The sequence below is a fragment of the Cyclopterus lumpus genome, chromosome 3, assembly GCF_009769545.1.
Source record: "Cyclopterus lumpus isolate fCycLum1 chromosome 3, fCycLum1.pri, whole genome shotgun sequence".
Taxonomy (NCBI): Eukaryota; Metazoa; Chordata; class Actinopteri; order Perciformes; family Cyclopteridae; genus Cyclopterus; species Cyclopterus lumpus.
In genome coordinates this window covers 13,143,949-13,163,368 of record NC_046968.1, presented here as the reverse complement: position 1 = coordinate 13,163,368, position 19,420 = coordinate 13,143,949, and the positions used below count along the sequence as shown (strand labels likewise).

The window sequence follows — 19,420 nt, the reverse complement described above, 5'->3', positions numbered from 1 at the left end:
GAGAACCTCCATCAAAGGTCTTAACTGTATTTCAAAGGCTAAACCCAGAGAGAGACAGCAGTCTTAAAAACCACACAGAGATGGCTTTCATTCAAAATACTTGGAGCCCCTATTTTCCACTCATCACAGAGAAAAGTTTGCAGACTGGATGCAAGTGTGTTAGCAAAGAGCTCCCATTTCTCTAGATCTACACAGCTTCCTATTGAAGTTTCTGGCCTGGGATTCGTCTCCACACAGCCATGTGAGACAGTCCCATTCCACAATGTTAGAAACCCAAGCTCAGTTGGACTGCCATCACAGAATATGTTAAACACAAGCATTATTACGGCTTATAAACCTGCTCAAAGAACTCTGATGTAATCACCGTTATTTTCCTTGGCGTTAAATCAGTAAGATGTCCAACTGTTGGTGACATTACCACACAAGAGGGTGGTTCAAATGACTGGGCGAAGCACTCAATAACAGTTGGGCCTGTAACAGGGTTGAACTCTGAAAGCTCAATTTACATTTCCACCACTGGGCTGATTATGTGGCATATACTAAAAAGGGGTGGTTAAAGACGTTGATATGAGGGTTTGAAGTATAAGAAAAAAATCTGGTGAGCCACATACTGCTAATTGTCGGTTGGATCTGATTTTTGAGAAAGTAATTTCATCCTTTATTGTGGATAATGTTACAGTTTAACGTCTTGACATTAAGTTGTGCACCCATTTTTATTTCATTACAACCTGAAACAAATAGCAGACTGCTCTGATGATTGTTTTTTATGCTTGTTTTTCTGTGCCCAGCACTCCCGCTCTGCCAAGACATATTTTTGCCCCAGGTCTGTATGTATTGGCCACCAGGTATGTTAAGAAATTGGCTTTTGTCTCCTGCTGCAAGTGGCAGGGGTCTGCCAAATAGAGCTACTGTCTGAGAAAGAGTGTTACTCCATGTAGTCTTAGACCTCACTTCATCAGACAGATAGCGCCCCTTACCTCCCCCACTGGCCTCCTGCTATCCCCACACTACGTAAACCTTGTGGCTTATTGCCTTATTCAGTCAGATGGTGCTGTCAGAAAGAATCTAATTTATCTTCCTCTGGCCAATCAGTAAACCCTGTTTCATTTCCTGGTTTGAGTGGTCACATACAGACGCGTTTGTGTTGATGGGGAAAAAGCGACCCGGCCCCGGTGGCCTCACCTTTGACAGTGTCGTTGCAGACTAAAGCCAAACAAAGCACTTTATGTCCGTGCACATATCTCCAGTTATAAACACATATGTGCTCCTGTAAGAAACTTTATCGCTGCCACGTGAGCGGCAGTACAACAGTTCCATTCTTCCAGAGGACCTGGGGATAACAACAGTGCATGGGCAGCGGAAATGACAGACCGATTATGTTCCTACAATGATAGCACTGCCCCCACCTCCCTCACAAACAGCCTTTTGTCTCAGACTGGAATGGACACAGGAGCCAACTCTATTTTCTTCTCATCTGAGCTAGACTTAGTTAATGTCAGTGGTAAAGGCACACTCTGTGTGTCTGTGTGGGGGGGAGGTGGAAGTCTCCATTCATTGCCTGTCACTCCAGGCTAGTCTTAGTAGAGGAGCGGAAGTGGAGTCTGCTGGACAGATGTTTGCTAACAGGCCTGTCGACGAGCATGCCCCTGACCTTGAGTCGGAAGAACTTTATTGTCCCGGAAAAAGAGCATAATTAGGCATTGCCTAAAATTAGACGCAGTCAGGGTGCCCCTTTTCAGCACTGATTGGCGGGTCAGTGCCATGGGGTGAGAATCAATGTTTATCCTTCTAACAAGGTACACTCTGCCAGTAGAACAATAAATAAAATCAACGGGGAGAAACGAAAGGTGTGTTAACCCGCCATATTACGTAAGATATGAAATACCTCAGCGTTCAATGTGTGGAGTCTAGGAACCTTTGCCTTCGCACTGCAGGATGTCTCGGTAAAAAAATAATTGTAATTTACAATGTATTACAAAATTATTGTTTGCCACCCAATACATGACTAAGTTAGAAACAACAACCTCATAAAACAGAACAAGAAGTTGTCCATTTAAAAGGCATTGTGGTGTCAAAAGCTGAGGGATTATGCATCCTGCCAAGACTGGCCTCCCTCAGCAGAAGACATCTGCCCGCTTCCCCCAATTGACTCTCACATCTAATAACCCCTTTTTCATATCTACTTGCCAGGTGGGGGCAGCAAAAGGTTCATGGTATTTAGGGTCAAGCTGAAAGTCAATACTCAAACTCTGGGGTATTGGAGGAGTAGGCGAAAGCCAGTGGAGCTCTAGACCCTTATGTTTCCCTTTCTCCCCTTTACACTAGTTGTTTTGATCTATTTGATCAGGGAAAAATATACATCTTCTAAGACTCATGTAATAGAGCCGCACACTATGGGACTTCTTGTATGGAGATGAGAAATAGCTTAATGAATATAACAGCTAATGGGATTTTGGTTGTGTTTGTTTCTTTCGTGCATTGAAAAGTTTTGCCTTTTTCTTAAAACATAACATACATGAGGACACATGCAACATCTAAGGTCTTCCTTCTGACCCCATCAATCCCTGCTTCCCAGTAGAGCACAGCCGATCTCAGCAAGCATGGATTCAAAGTGAGTGCAGCATGCCCAAGGTCAGCCTGTTAGCCTCTGGTAATTAAAAACAAGCCCTCTGAAGGCAGCAGAGGTTAAACGGGGAGGTTCACTTTTCTGCTCGCGACATTACACTGAAATTACACACTCTGCTAATGATGTTAGACATCTCAGAAGTATGATACGCGATTAAGACCGCCAGCCTCTGTTTGTTTAATAAAACAACAAAGCTGATACTATTGCTCAGTATACAATACAATCAATTATGGGAAGAAGAAAAAAACATTGATTTGCTCGTAGTGGCTATTCATATTTGTTTTCTCACCGCAAACACTGGAGCATATGCTTTATAATAAGAAAATGTTTTTTTTTACTTTTAAAAAGTCAGAATCACAGCATGGCAATATGTGCTGGAAAATATAGTGTCTACAGTGAAATCTGGCAAATTTGCGGGACGCATTTTTAACTGCAGAAAATACAGCCAAACAAGTTGCCTTAATGCCGTGACAATTTCTAATCCAATTACTATCCTGTGCATTTGGTGAGCATTGTCTTGTGACTGCCACACTCTTAAACACTCCTGTCTCTTTGTGTGCGAGGGTGTCTGTCTGTCAATGTCTCATTCACCTCTGCCTGGCCTGGGCGCTGAGCACTGGGCTGGATATGAGGGCATTAACTGCGCTTCAGTGCACTGCACCATTTAAAAGGCAGCACAGCGCCAGCCCCGTTTGCCACAAGGCTTGTACAGGCTCATTGCCCAGGGCGACCGGGCAGGCTGACCCAGGCTAGGCCCAGATGTCTGGAGTGGAGGAAGGCGTCCTGGTGCACTGTGCCGATGCTTTCCAGTATGGCCCAACATCTGTCTCATCTGCTGGCACCCAACCTGCTCTGCTCTAACCCCTCCTCTTGCCTTTTTCTATTTCTCTATCTTACGTCCACGGTATACGTATATGTTGAAGTCTATCAGTTTCTATTTCTCGCACATTCACACACAAACACAGCCCATCATCTGTAAGTGTGTGTGGGGGTTCTGCAGGCCCAGGGGCCCCAGAGCCAGCCCTCCCATTCAGTGCAGCTCACTGCATTATCCACTCTATCTGTCCATCTGTCCCTCTGTTCACCACTGCCTCTATCCAGCTGCTCACATAGCCGTCCTATTAGCCAGCCTTCCACACACAGCTAGCATCGCTACACTGCTCTGGGTTACCTTCAAAGACCGAGCTCCTCTGCTCATAAACACAGAAACAGCTGCTCTCTACAGTATGTCTGTACTCTCTTTTCTCCCCTCCTCCACTCTCCCTCTCTCTCTTTCAAAGTCAAAAGTGCTTCACTTGTTAATGATGGAAGCTGTTTCTTCACATCGGTACTACAGAGGTATTTACATCCAAACAAAAGATAATGTGCTGCTCTCACATGTTCTTCCTGTTTGTCCCTGCCTGTGTAACACTCTTTATTATCACTCTGGTAGTCTAAACCTCTGAGTACTCCTTCAGATGTGTCTGTCTGCTTGAGATCTGGTCAGAGTTGTTGCTGAGCATGTGGGCTGCTATTCATCTTTACAGTGGGAGCATTAGTTGAGGCTGGGCCCAGGTTTATCATGGGCCTAGAGAGGTGCCATAGCAAATACGGCGGATGGTAATTGTGGCGTTAAGTCTTAACTCAAGCAGCTCAACTTCCAGTGCTGAAGCATAAGTATGTGATGGGCCTGGACAGGGGGGGGGGGAAAGCAACAGACAGAATGAGCAAAGAAAAGAGGATGAGACTAATTCACAGAGAAATACACAAACTAAGATACTGAGAGATGGTTCAAGATGTGGATGGGAATTTCCGAATTGGAAAAGCAGGACAGTGAGACAGACACAGCAGGCGATAGAAAATGGAGCTTTGACTGATTGAAAGCAGAGGGTTTCTATTTATTTAGTCCTAACAGTAATACTGCATACGGAGAACCAGATGTTCTGTTTTATCCAATAACACTTTCTTTAAAATGGCTTAAATGCTAAAGTCTGCTTCCAAAGAAACAGGACTTTCTCAAAGGTCCTTCTCCTGTTTACTGATTCTGTAAAAAGGGTGGACGATGCAAGGAATAGTGTACAAACAGCAAATTAAGTGCTATCCCAAATAGAAAATTATTTTGTGGAATTAGGGAAATCCCTTTCTTGCCTCTTCATTCAATTGAATAAAGTAGGTGTCCAGACAGATTGGGGTACAATCTGAACACAATTTCCTCTGTTAGGTGAGGGGTGTCAGTTGTGATCAGGGAAGGACAGGCAGGGATCGAGCCATTGTTTCCTGCTGGTCCTGGCCTCATCCCGGCTCAGTGTGGCTACTAATGAAGAGGGGCATGTCGCGCTGGATAGTTTACCCGCCTCCTCTCCTGTGAGTTGAGGACGAGAGCCAATCTGTCAGGAAAACATTGAGTGAAATTGCCTTGTGATACGGCGATGCCTGGTGACAGCCACTTGCAGACTGCCAGCCACCGGAGTGATGCTACCACCTCGTATTGACAAGCAAATTACAGTCTCCAACACTCAAACGCATCCTGGAAGATTCATTTACATCCATCAGCTCTAAGCCTTTGTTACCTTGTTGGGTTTTCTTCTCTTTGGAGAGAGAGGGCGGGGAATAGGGGGGAAGAATCCCAGACTGTTATGACAGAGGAGATTGTGAAGCAGCTACGTAGCCAACATTAAGACTGACGGAGCGGCTAGCCTCAGTGACTGGATGGCTGATCACATTACCTCTGCAGCATTGTGGGAATTAATTCTTCCAATAAGATAATTTTTAAGGTTCATATATTGCACAATCTAAACTGAGTAAATTGGTGAAAATTATACCTTGCCATACAGCTGACAGGAAGAGACATTTTAATTGGGGGGGGCAGCCTATTCAGCCATACGTGTGTGTGTGAGTGTTAGGAAGATGAAGAATGGGCTTGGAGGTGAAACTAGAAAAGTTCAGAACAGTTTCAAGGGTTAGTGGAGTATTTTGCTTGATGATGCATGCAGGATAAACTCAGTAGTATGTCAAGTAATAAGTGGGGGTGGCTTGAATCCTTTTATGTCATTTTATTTTATTCATGTTTTTATCCCAAATAATCATACCAATGGTGTTGAAATTACAAGTTGCATCATCATAACACTGGACATAATGTGTTAATTTCAAAGTAGCTATTGCATTTTTTATTTATTTTTAACTACAGGAGCCCTTAAACACCTCTAAAGTGCAGCTCAGATACTTCACAGCACTACTTTCAACTCAAATTAAATTGTTCTTGTTCGGTTGTTCGGCTTCTTTTTTAAGCTCATGAGTCCTCTCTGTCAAACACAAACACACGTACTGGAGCATACTTTTCAATAGTTTCATTTTGAATAAGAATGAGGGTGCTGGAGCTAGGAGACAACTCTAACTTAATTTCATGTCTGGCTTGATATGATGTTTTTAATCATAGCAGGCTCCCAGTGCTTTGTAGAGTAAGTGGTGGCAGTCACATGGTTTGTTGATCTCAGCTATGTAGGAAAGGGCATGTTTGACTTGCCTTGCTGTTTTAAGGGGAGTCTCTGTGCAGGGTAAATAGCAGCCAGCAGGCGGAATATGTGACAGGCTGACAGACTTCAATTAATGGTAAATGCACCTCTTTTTGTTTACTGTGTTCTGTAAAGGTCAGCCAAGTCATGGTCTTGGAGGCACTGTTTTTGCCCATTCCCAGGGTTAGATACATAATCAGAATTAATCACTCTCCCCTCCTCACCCCAACCTCATATACTATTATAAATAGACTCTGCATGCCTGTCTGAACTACCACTCCAATGGACCTCTTCATGATACACAAACTAAGCGACACATATACAGTCGAGAAACATATTCACATACGCAGCCTCCACCTTTAGCTCTCACGGACAACCGTTTTTCAAACATGAGCAGACTCATTTAACACCTTGCATGCTTCTTATAGCTCCTCTCATGGCTGCATAATGACGCACAACCCTTCAGAGCCAGCTGCATGCATTGTTAGAACTTGCCAAGGCTCGTTAACACTGACAGTGGTAACCTCAGAAGGACAAATGCCACATATATCAGTGTGCTAAGAGTCCCTCCCTCAATCTTGAGCTCTTGTTTTATCTTGACATACTTCTTTCTGCTGTTGAACATCACATGTTGCAGCTTTCAATAACGTTTCCCTGCAGCATTGGCCACTTAACCAACTGTCGGAGAAATGCTTTTCAACCCTTTGTTTGCTTTGTTTGTCTCCAGTTATTGTTTCAAATGGACTTAAGATCTACAATTACTGAGAACGGCAAAGGAAACTGATAATTAGAGAAGCAACAAGCAGCAGGCCAGCTGATTCAATATGGTTGTTATTCAGCTTGCCGTTGCTACTTTCATGGTTTTGTTTATTTTTTTGTAAAAGGTTAACAAGGGAATCATTATCACCAATTTGGGAACAAAGATTATCCACAAGCTGAGGGAATCCCTGGCTACAGCAGTAACAACTTGAATGATGGAACAAAGACAATTATCTATATTAAACATTATGGCCTCAGGTTAAGCCGTGACCTGGGTTCAGCTTTTTTTAAATGCTGTGTGAGAAAAGTCCTGGAGGAGCCTGTAGGGCTTGGAGGCTATCCCAACATTTTATGTGGCACAAACCCCTTGCTCAGCCTCACTGTGTATAACATAACATAACTATATATTACAATTACTCAGATTGTTTGCGCACTCTTTCTTTTCAGTTGTCTTTCTGGCAGAGATAAAATATCACAGTGGCTCTATTAGACAAAAGCAATAATAAGTAGATTCTTCCCTCACACAGTTAATCATCTTCTGATAAATTCACTGGCAGGCGATTAAAGCGACTAAAGTGATTCTCATTCCCTTTAATAACTATTATCTTCCTAACTCCTCTGTCTGCTAGAGCTAGTGGGGATAACTCCTCTATAAAACAGGATAAATTACATATGTAAGGTGATAAGCGTCTGTGAGCTGGGGGCCTCCAGGATTATTTAGTGTGCAGCTCATTACTTAGCGTACAGCTGCTTAGCCATCCTTTCTACCTCAGGCTTGGCGGGCGTCCCTAGCATTCTTTGTCATAGTATTGTACATACCTGAAGCTGAAGGGGGCTGAGTCCTGACGCTGCTGCAGCTGCCATTGTGGATGGAATGAACTGCACCGGGTAGTTATCACCTGTCAGAGAGAGAAACAACAATGCATACAGGTTCAGACAATGAGACGGCCCACAGCGAGCAGGCAAGTGCCAACAAGGATCCTGGGCCCTCCACTACTTTACCACAGCAATGTGGCACATTGCAACGAGCCCTCGGCTTCAAGCCCAAACATCTGCATTAACAAAAGGGTAAGCTGGTTTGACTGGAGCAGGATTACTGAGGTAGTTCCTCACTATTCCCTCCTTCCTCCACTTCCAGAGTACTCCTCCTGGAAATAACTACTACATAGTTTATAAGTTTTTGTTAAGCTTCATGTGTGCATGTGTTTGTGTTCAGAATAAATGTCAAATAGCTCCCCTGGTATTTAATTAGAGATTATGTAAAAGAAGCAGCATGTTCTCTCAGGCAGTTCATACAGCTGTGGACTTGCCTGGTTATTGTTCAACACTACATTGTTTGTTTCTTAGTGATAGTGTTGGCAGCACATTGAAAGCGCTTGTGTGCAAACTGGTTCGAACAAGTGTTTAGTCACAATAACAAGGTTGAAAAAAATACACACATTCTCATCTCGAGTATCACTGTAATCAAGCAAGGAAGAACGGGTGTCCAAATGGTCACACTATTTATTACTATTCACTACTGTTGGCCTGCCATCAGCACGTTTGTCAGCAAGGGATATAAAAACGGCTGCTGCATGAGTGATATCCACGGGGGTGTATAACCGAGTACCAGACACTTTCACACACTCAACCTAGTGTGTGGAGACGGACAGAACAGCCCCAGTGAGACGGGGCAGCGCAGCATTCATGGGGGGGGGAGCATGTGTCTAGAGGAGGTGGGGTGCAAAATGGACGTGGGGAGGGGTAGTTGCCCTTCGCTCAGACCCCACTTCTGCCTGTCACTTCTTCTCACAAACATATGCAGCCATTAAGCCACAGACAAGGTAAATGTATATACCTTCTCTTTCACTTTGCCCTCGCCTGCTCGCCTCACTTTGCAATCTTGTACAGCACAGCACAATGTGATACAGGCCATGGAAATTCAATCCCCATTTAGTAGCAAATAAAATCACATAGCAGAAGTGGTTTCAAATAGTGCTGGCTTGGATGTGCGGGGGTGCACTGTGGTTATTTCTACACCTCCCTTTTTTTGGTATCGCTTTCTCTCTGTCTCCCTCTCTCTGTGCTGTCCATGACGTAGGGGTTGGGAATAATACATGGTTGGATGTCTTTGGATGTCATGTGAAACCTGGGGAGGGTCATGTGCTAAGTGAGCACACCACCACTGCTGGGGGGTCTCGGGCACCATCGAGTCCTGGGTGCACACAGTGAAGCCACCAGACTCCAGCAGTATGGGCAATGTGCCAGATTAACATCACTGGTGAAAAGGAATTACATTTAAAATTGTGTTTTTTATTTAACTGGCCATGGCTGGTCCCATGCCCAGAGCCTGGACTCCGAATGCAAAGGGTGGGGGAGTAGGTGACGCCATGGTCACAACAGGCTATATTTCCCTGCTCATGCGGTGCCATGAAATATAAGTCTGAGGGTTGACAGACGTAGCGGAGACCTTTCTTAGACCAGATCAAATGATGATGAATGAAGTATATGACGACAACCCTCAAACCCGATCTTCTTTTTTCACTGGCTTTTACATTCTATTGAAATACCAAAGCTGTTAGCCGGAAAACCAGTTATATCATTTTATATAATTGAGATTTAATTCTCCAGTATATCTGATGAGGCCATAGACTAAAACAAGGAAACTGAATTTAATTTAGTTACAAGAGGAAGAAAAAACACGTTGTCCTAAAAGCCTACAATGTGGTAAAAAATAAGATTTAAAATAAAATGGCACAAGGGAGATGTCAACTGTCAGCAGGACTTCTATGTAGAAGAGGAGCCGATAGACTATGGGGTCATTCTGAAGGTCCATTAGAGGCACATCAGACTGAATGCCGCCATGTCTGTGTAAACAGTGCAAACAGACAGGGACGTCTATTTGTTTAAAAGATGAGTTGATGTTTCTATGACTGTGCTTGTCTACCATGCAACACCAGGCCATTGAGCACAGCCAGTGGATGGGGTGATGACTTACCACTACGGTGCCAGAATGACTCTGTTGCCATGTGAGCACCACAGGGCTGGGGGTCATAAGCAGTGGTCCCTGGGAGCTTTCTCATAATGATAACATCAGATTAGTGTGCCTTAGTCTTGGAAGTGAATGCTTGGCCACTCACTTCATGGAGAAAGGACACGGCAGCACCCTGTATACCCTGCAGGTGGTGGTGATAACATTGTACTTTATGGATATATGGAGTATATTGTGTTGGCCGGGGAGAAATAAGAGCTTTTCCAATGCCTCTCCTGACTACACGAGTCATTTTCCGACCCCCTTTACTTTTTCTTCATAAACTCATGAATTATGCAGGACCTATACACATGGCGACCCCTGACCATGATTCCGTAATAGCTCCTGTTATTTGAACTAAAACATTTTCCGTGTCAAACCTATTGCAGAAAGCACATTAGTAAAAGACTCCCCCTCAGGCACTTTGTTTAAGCTGTCATGGCTCCATAGTTCCAAAATAGCTGACTTTCTTTTTCATCCTGTGGTTTTATAGTTAATTCATTAACTGCACTACCACACCTTTTAATGTTCTGCTGCAAAAACCTGCTGACTTCCCAGTGCTTCTTTTTTTCTGGTTTTAGTCCTTTTCCTTGTCTTATAACAACCAGGAGGACTTTCCTTTTTCAAGATGACTCATTAATACTTTTATCCTTGACAGTGAGGTTTTCACTGTCTCCTTCTATTTGCATGTGTGGGAGTTAAAATAAGAAAAACAAACACAAAAAAAACCATATACATTTAACTAGATAACTAAGAGACACATCTTTAAAAAATGCTGGGCTCTGAGATCAAGAAAGACATGTGAGGTGAAAAGCTTAGACTGAGAAGAAGGAAGAAATTTAGGCCATAGAGATTTCTTTAGATATTTAACATAAATACGGTAGTATGTGGTGGCACATCTTTAATTCTCTCAAGGATATAAATAAGGGTGTATGAGGTTACTGCTTTGGCAGGGCGTCGGTCAACATGTTGAAACAATTCTATTTATTTTGAAGTCGGTGGAAGGCTTCTCTTTTACTTAATTCAAACAGACAAAGGTAAAGAAAGAGGCATGCTGTTACAGGCAATGAAAACAGTTGGTCATGCAGAACAACCTGTTACCCCACATCACCCAAGCTACCTTATACTTGTCTTTTAATTACTTAATTTGACTATCAAAAGACATACTTGTGTGAAACTGTTAGAGGGTTAGAGGGTTGCTTTCTATGCATTTAACAAGGGGAAGGCTTTTCATGCAGGGTTCATCTCCTTAACCTCCGACAGTGGATACAAAACAATTAGAGCCAGCTCCAGAACATTCTTTAATGTTGAAGACATGTTGGCATTCCTCTGCTTCTCTACCCATGTCTATTGTTCCACATGGACCATAACATTCCCAGTCCTTAGTCTCAAGTCCAAGTTCAGACAGAGCAGAGCACGCCAGTAGCCTCAAGTGTGAATCAGGCATTTGTTTGTTGCTGTGCGAGTGTCCCAACTTTTAGACTACAAATCCTAATTATGAATTTAAGTGGAAGGTCAAATGACAGAGAAAAGGCGTTAAACAAAATGAAGACTTAAGTTGCAAGCATACCTGGCTTATAAGACATTCCCGGAGGGAAGAGAAATCCTTGCTGGGCGGCAGCTGCTGCTGCCAGAGTGCGTTGGTCGTGTGGAAAAATGGGGATCATGAGCGGAGGCATGTGACCCTGGACCTGCTGAACAGATAGGGAGCAGAGATCAGAGAGAGGCCTAAGCATAGGCATGGTACACAGAAACACAGAGGCCACTCAGAGGGAGGCCAGATCACAGCTCCTGCTAACGCGTGCTGACAGGGGCTCTGCGGCCCTGACGGCCCTCCTGTGCTCACACAATACCTTGCCGAGCTACGCCTGCCCTTAATCCAAAGCACAATTTCCCCTCGGTACATCAAAGATCCCCACGTATGCACATATTGTTCCAGCATCAGTTAGAGGAAGCAACACGCGTGGCAGAGAGCAGAGAGGCTCAGGAGGTCCGCATGGCTTCTGTAGAGAATTACTGTATGTGTTGAGAGAAGCATTCACCGACACTCCTGCTGTTGCAGTAGATACAAGATGTTAGCAAGAGGATTGCTGAATGTTTTACACAGGACACCCTCACATAATCTTGGATGATCATTTATTTAGATGATAAAAGCCTGAAGACAATCAAGTAATTTACTACAACTGTTCTCAGCAGAGGAAAAATAGCAGGCAGTTGTAAAATGCTCGCCGCTTGCGTATTTCATTTTAATGTCATTCTCTTGACTGTCTGTTCCACTCGCCTATTAACCTTCACCATCCAGTCTGTTGCCGACTTGCCTACTGGGAATATCAACCCAAACCCCCTGCATGTGTGTGTTTCAGGGGTTGGTGAGTAGTGTATGTCTCAAAAGTGGTGTGTGGGGGTTTTGCACACATGTTACAAGGTCCAATCTTAGTGTCATTCTCTGCTTCCTGAAACTCTGTGATGGGGAGCAGCCCGGCTACCATGGGCCTGCGATGGTTAATATAGCAATGAGCCAGGCCACCTCAGGGGAACCTGCCTGGAAAATGGGTTAATAAAGGTCATCCCCCAAAATAAACACTTTACAGAATGTTTCTCCATTCAGCCTTCCTTAAAATCAACTCGCAATAAAACGGGCCTGGGTGCAATTACTGCCGCTGCATTGGGGCATGAAATCAACCTGCTCTGAGCAATGACTTTTCCCCCATGTTCTGGCTGAGGTCTGCTATGATCTCCACTTTTTCAGCGTGTGCTGCTCTCCCTAAAGACCCTTGCCCAGCTTAGTCGCACCCAGTTTCTCAAGAAGCTAGCACGCTAAACCTACTTAAAACTACTATATTGATCTGTCTAGAGGTGCAGAGCTAGACGGAAAACTAAATAAATAGAACCATTTTATGCCTACTGAGCTTTTACAGAAGTGCAAGTGCAGAAAGTGCATTATAGAAGAATAGAAAAGTATGAAATTCTTCCAAAAGTAATTCTGTAAAATGTGCTGTTGCTGAAGAAAAATGAATGGCCAGTGAGACTGCGACAAATGACCTTAAATAAAACATTGCTTTATAGGGATTTGAGTTCCAAGTTTCCAGGCTGAATGGATGAAAGATGAATCTTGGCCTTGCATGTATGGAACATATGGAAAAACACAATAATTAATGTCACAACATGAGGTAGGGCCAGTGACAGGCGGGGGGAACACTGGGGAACACAGCTTTTCTCTGTCTGTGTATTTGGACTGTAAAACCAGATGGAGTCTGTTGCTGAACGTGCGGTAGTCACAGGGCAGAAAAGGGCTCCCTTAAGTCCACATCCTTCTAAGTATGTTACATGTGTTGCAGGGTACTTCATACAGCTCCATGAATTAACTAACATGCCTCAGCAGTAAATTAAAATGGAAGTAACTTTTACTATATATATATATATAATTTTAGACGGTCAATAATTGTTGACGGTCAATAATATTTTTATATATAAACTCTCTTAAGTGAAAACATATTTGCAGGACTGCTGTAGATGGGCAACGTTATTGGTCTAATGTAAAAGATGCTCATAAACATAATTCTGATCATCCTTTTTCAAATTATACCAGCAAAACAAACTGATCCGCGACCAGTTGCTTCATTTGAGGAAAAATGTGTCATGATGCTAAACAATGAAAGAACCATTCAAATCTTTTTCTGTCATTCACATTTCTCATACAAAAATATTTAAAAGACCAATGTAAATGCATTTAATTACTACAATTTAATCATACAATATATGTCTACAGATTATATATATACTGAGAAACAGGCAGCAAAAGGCATCAGATACTTGGATGTATTTTTCTCCAGCACTAAATGTAAATTATATCATTTCATCTGGGATATCAGCTTTTATTACTATTATTATTTTAAAATATGGAGCAGAATATATAAGATTCACCGAGGCAAGCAGAGTGTAAATGTGCGTTGAAGGGGAAATAAATGCATTGAGTTTGAATAGCTGTGATTTGCAGTAATGAGCTCCACGCATTAAAGTTTAATTTACGGCAACTAATGTCAGAGAAAAGCAAATCAAAATCTGAGGAGCTTCAAGGTGGCAACACATAGTGGAGGTTAGTTGAGCTGTCAATTTCCAGCTGGCACAGTGTCTGAGCAGATTAAAAGTGCTTTTTTTTAATACTGTTAAAGTAAAGTAGAACAAGTAGGAAAAAACTACTATATAAAAAACAACAACAAAAAAACACAGAAACAAATTGTGTTCATATGTGTGGCTTCCACTCTCCCTTTGTTACGACAAACCCGGACCCAACCCTCTCCCGTTAAGAGTTACCCTCAAGTTCATCTATGTATGGGCTGAGTGCCCAGGATATTTCTATTGCCAAGATGATCTTGAGCAGTCTGAGAATGAAGTGGAGCAGATGTGAGCTGGGCACTTGGGCAGCGCCCCCCTTCTCCTCGTAAATACAGCGGCATTGTTGTGCTGGCACTGCTCTTCCTTTGTCTTAGCACTGCTAAGTACTGGATAATGTCATTTCACACCATCTGCCCCCAGGCTTCATTAAAGATACATGAATGGGCTATCTTATGAGAAACAGGTGCTATTGTTTGTCCCTCAAGACCCAGCACTAAGGATCTGACTCAGAATACTTGAAGAGGAGCATCTGTAGTGATCAGTCAGACAGACTTGGCTGAGGCCCCTGTCTCTGCCAGCAAGCACTCCAACAGAGGTTTCTGGGGAAACTCAGCCTCCTTGCAACATGTATCATCAATTCAGATGACCCGATGAAGTCTGTATCAGGCCAGCACGCAATCTGTTTCACTCTCAAGGAGACGTTGGGGTTTGATCAATAGAACCAACTTGCAGTTCTTGCAAGTAGGAAACCAAATAGATGCCATTGTTGAAAAGCTAATGAGCTTTATTTTAGGTTTTCTTTCACAGGAAAAATGCCAGGACAATGTATTTATTATTTTTGCAATATTTAGTTCAGTCACACCATATCCTTGCGTCTATTTGCCAAAAATAAACTCTCTTTTAGTTTTGCTTCATTGTGCGTTTTTGAGAAATATTGTATTCAACCTCTTTTCAATCATATACTCAATCATTAATTTCAGGAAATAAAACTTAATGAGTAGAAATTAACCAAGTTTCACAAGAAAGGACTTACAGGCTAACTGTACAATGGATTACAACAGCAGCCCATCCTATCGGGTCTGACTGCAGAGGACGAGTCAGACGACTCATCTCTCAAAAGACGGGCTGGACTTGAAAAAAAAAACTCCCTTTATTTATCCTAGCACTTACAACATATGCACACACACTTTTGCAACTACTAGATTCATTTATTTTTTATTCCTGTAAGGCTTATTTGTGGTGAAATACAAATAGCACTTAGCATATTTAAGATCAAAGATGCACTTGTATAATTATTTTTTGACAAGCTGTGTGATTAAAAAAACATTTCACTTAAAAACATTTACAGACCTGTATTAAGCTCAGGTAATGTTATAAAGTATTTGTGCCGTGAGTGGTGTTGTTTTGATAGAAGTGCAAGCATCCACCTACAACACACGAGCAAGCAGCGCAAAAACACTGAGTGCTAATGGAGATGTACAGCGCATTACAGCACCGACTTGGGCCCCTGTCAACACCTATGTTCCTCACTGTCTGTTATAGCCTCTACAAAGCACCCGGGAGGCCTAGAAACCCCCTGCTGGCTCTCCCTCTGAACCCCCTTACCCTTCCATGCACTGATCCACACTCAAGTTTGCTACTCGTGATGCACCACAATGCGCAACGTGAAGGAAACTGGGAGAGTTTTGTTTTTACTGCCAGAATTAGTCAGTATTAACAAGGGGCAAAAAAGACAAACACCTACCTCATTCTCACTGTGTTTCATGGTTATTGGGTTGAAAGGACCTGTGAGATCCTGGGTTTAAAATCCTGATTAATTGCTACTTGACACCTTTTAAAACACCTCTGACACATATGCTTATCTTGGATATAATCTGAAATTCATAAGCCCCTAGGAGACTTGTGAAAGTAAAACCCCTTCACGTATTCTATGAACATACTGACAACAATACGACCGCAAGCTGCCAAAAATTGCTGATGAGCTCATGGTGATGATGTTCTTAATTCTATACAATAATTTAGTTTATAATAACTCATTAGGGATAGATCACAATCCCCAGTAATCATTTGGAAGAGAACTCAAGTTTCACTGACATCTCATTTTAATAAAATTACTTCCACACTTTAGTAGTTTAGTTCCACACAGATCCGCAGCTCTCGCTAACCTTCTCTTTCACATTTTCTATAGGAGATGTTCTGTAATTTCACCCACGGAGGATAGACTCCAGCTGTTGCTGTAAGAACTGATAGTTCACACTTTGTTCCCCCCTGCTCTCCGCTGAGCTGCACACCGAACGCCTGCAAATATAGAAATCACCTTTTGTGATGCATTTAAAGGGGAAGTGATCTTGAGGAAGCTGGCACGTCTGGCTACATCCCAACAGCAGCACACACAGTAAAACTGACACTAGACAGCAGGATATGTTTAACACCCGCCACTGTGTACACAGCCTGCTGGGTGTACACTGTACTGGAGCCTAACCAGGAGGAAAATCACTCAGTATAGGCACTTCTGGGCTGTTGAATCCTCTGTGTTGCATCAGGATTTTTTTCCCCCCATGAAACAACGGTATTTAAGCAGATATTACTCTTTCACTACAGGTCGCTTATCAGCCGGTTACACTGCGGCTGTACACTGAACAGTTACTTCGCACAGCAGACACACACATTGATCGAACGGAGATGTGATGGTGTTTGGATTTGTCTGTATAGCTAATGGTAATCAAACAAATAGATCAATAGATTTGCACCAGACTTTGATGCTCCAGACTTCAGGTCTTCGTATTACCACCCACTAGACTGAGGCACATTATTCCAGCGTGTCTGCTCTGAAAAAAGGCTAACTGGAATCGGGGAGGGTAAATACACTGAAGGGGTTCAGGTCATTAACAAAGGGCCCTTGTCCTGGTCAAGTCTGACCTTTCCCCTCACTTCCTTCCTGCAATTGTTAGCACCCTTCCCTACGAAAGTCAAAGACAGACAGCTGAAGCAAAAGGTCCACAGTGTACAAGCACTGAAAAAAAAAATATATATATATGTTCTCTGAATTGTTGGGGTGCAGCTTTCACTCTGGCAGCAGGCACTGTTTGCTTAAGTTTAAGTGTAACATTGCACATCAGTCATGCCTGTGTGTGTATTACACTGAGTGCTGTTCAGGATAAAGTGTAGCAAATCCAGACACTTGAGCGAGGTCAGACCAGAGGGAACAACCAATAGATGACTTCTTGTTCCACTAATTCCTTACACAGTAAAACAAGCCTTCTTGGAAAACAGCCATTCCAATATGTCTATATTAAGTCGATGGGAGCTTGAAAGCTGGGTAGTCCATCCCCCTGACCCGCCTAACACAGCCCACCCCAAATCCCTCCACTCCAGCCCTCCTCCATCTCATCGCTCCTCCTGACTTCCGTAGAATTCTGGATAAAGCTGCAGTCTATTATTTGCTTAAATACACTGACTGGCATTTACAGGATTTCTGCACACTGCTTAATGTAGTTTCAGTATTACATGTTGCAACTTGACCTCAAGTAGAATGCAGAATTTAAACGTTCTTGCACAAGTTAGTGCTTCTGCAAGAACGTTTAAATGACGCATTGATACAAGAAAAGATGCAAAAATGCATTTCTGGTCATGAAATGTGATCTGTGTAGGTTTAGTTTGAATTGTGTATATAAAGAAAATTGTACTAATTCATTAAATTAAATGTATCTGTTTAAAAACAATAGATTCATTTTGAAAAATAATATTGAAGTCAAGCCTTTGGATATGTTCTTCATATGTTCTTCAGCGTTTTTCATTGGTGCATGTTTAAGTGACCAAGGAGAGTCGTCATGCTCCAGCTCTCTATTACATTACACTGTGTGGAAAACACTAAAAGCTAAATGCATTTCTACACACAGCAACCCAATCCTGCCTTACACCCTTAACATGAAGAGTATTTTTAACAGGAAATTCAGTGTTGTAATTCCAAAGAATATCAGCTCCGTTTTGGGGTTGGTGGGCATACATGGAAGTAAGAATACAAAAAAAATGTTTCACGGTCTGGCCATAAAATGAAGGTTTGCAGTAAACTGGCCAAATCCACGGGCTCTCCCTCAAACAGCATGCATAATGATGGGAAAGAAAAGAACGGACATAAACAAACGCACAAGTAGGTTTGGGGCCAGTATCATTATCCTGCATATACATCCTCGCTATATGGAAATGAAAATAAGTAAAATGCCACGGACCCTCATTGCAGGGGGTAAAGTGTGGTACTAAAGAACATTGGACATGGGCAAGTCAGATATGTGAACAGGGTGGGGGGAGTGGAAAATAGAGGGATTTAATGTGAGGCTTATCAAATATTGTGGTTGTTTAGGTTTAAAATGTCACATCAACACTTTGGAGCAAGTAGAGAGACATAAATGCTCTGTCTATACACTATTTTGTGTTGTATAAAATAATATATATATATATATATATAGATAGATATAGATATATTCCAATTGGACTTGACATTGCCTGTGTAATATTTCAATATGAAGCATTCTTATTTCATTCATCATTTATTTAAAATATGTAGGAAAAAAACACTTTTGTACTTATGGGGAAAAGAAATTCTGTCTAACTGCAAAAAGGACCACCCCTACATTGTGTAATGGTATTGTCTAAACTACAGCTGGGTGTCTCCCTCTGTCTGGTCCTAATAGACTGAGGCTGTCTTCACTATTACCTCCCAGCTGCCGAGGCCCCACATAACAACAGGGCTTGTTCTGTTGTTCAGCAGAGAGCAGCAGGCCTGTCGGGAGGTGCAACTTTATTGGAGACACAAGTGTGATGAGACGTTCAAACATGCTCAAATATCCTGATAGCCTGATTTGACAAAAGATCAAACAAGAGAAGTAATATGAGGACTTGTTTGAAAAATACTGTTACGATTGAATTATATTAAAGTAGGGATTTTGTTATGCAGAAAAACTCGACTTACATTTTTTTTTTATGAGAGACTGTGCAGGACAAAACAACTCATTCATTGTGTTCTGTTGGGGACTGCTTGGGCTTTCCTCCTTTTCCCAAAAACAAAAACCTTCTTTTTTGCATCAGTCATGGGCTGAATGCTTTGCTTTGCCACCCCAGACTTAAGAAAACACGCGCCCCTTTTCTCCCTGCCGGCTGCCCGTACACAGGAGCCCATTAATGCAGCTCCTTCCCCCTGAGAGTGTGCCCACTGCTGAGGACGATGGCCACGCAAAGCCAATGCAAAGACAACACAGTTTGCACAACATTAGCAGAGAAAACACTGTCCACGCAGAGAGGGAGTGGAAACTAAATCAACATCACACTGGAGGATGTGTTCTCCTCAACTGATATTTTCCCTACGAGGATCAGTGTACAATGGACTTTAAGTGTAGGAGCTCTGCTTTCATCCGGGGAAGC

At 42.6% G+C, this 19,420-nt stretch overlaps 1 protein-coding gene across 1 annotated transcript in view; it reads right to left on the bottom strand.

Moving 5' to 3' along the window:
• The window catches only part of sox6 (SRY-box transcription factor 6), a 125,859-nt gene that overhangs the window by 26,752 nt on the left and 79,687 nt on the right, over positions 1–19,420 (bottom strand). The window contains exons 9-10 of the mRNA XM_034527901.1: positions 11,457–11,577; positions 7,696–7,775 (exon numbers count right to left, since the gene is read on the bottom strand). Of these exons, the coding sequence (XP_034383792.1) occupies positions 7,696–7,775; positions 11,457–11,577 (201 nt within the window). The remainder of the gene's footprint in view (positions 1–7,695; positions 7,776–11,456; positions 11,578–19,420) is intronic.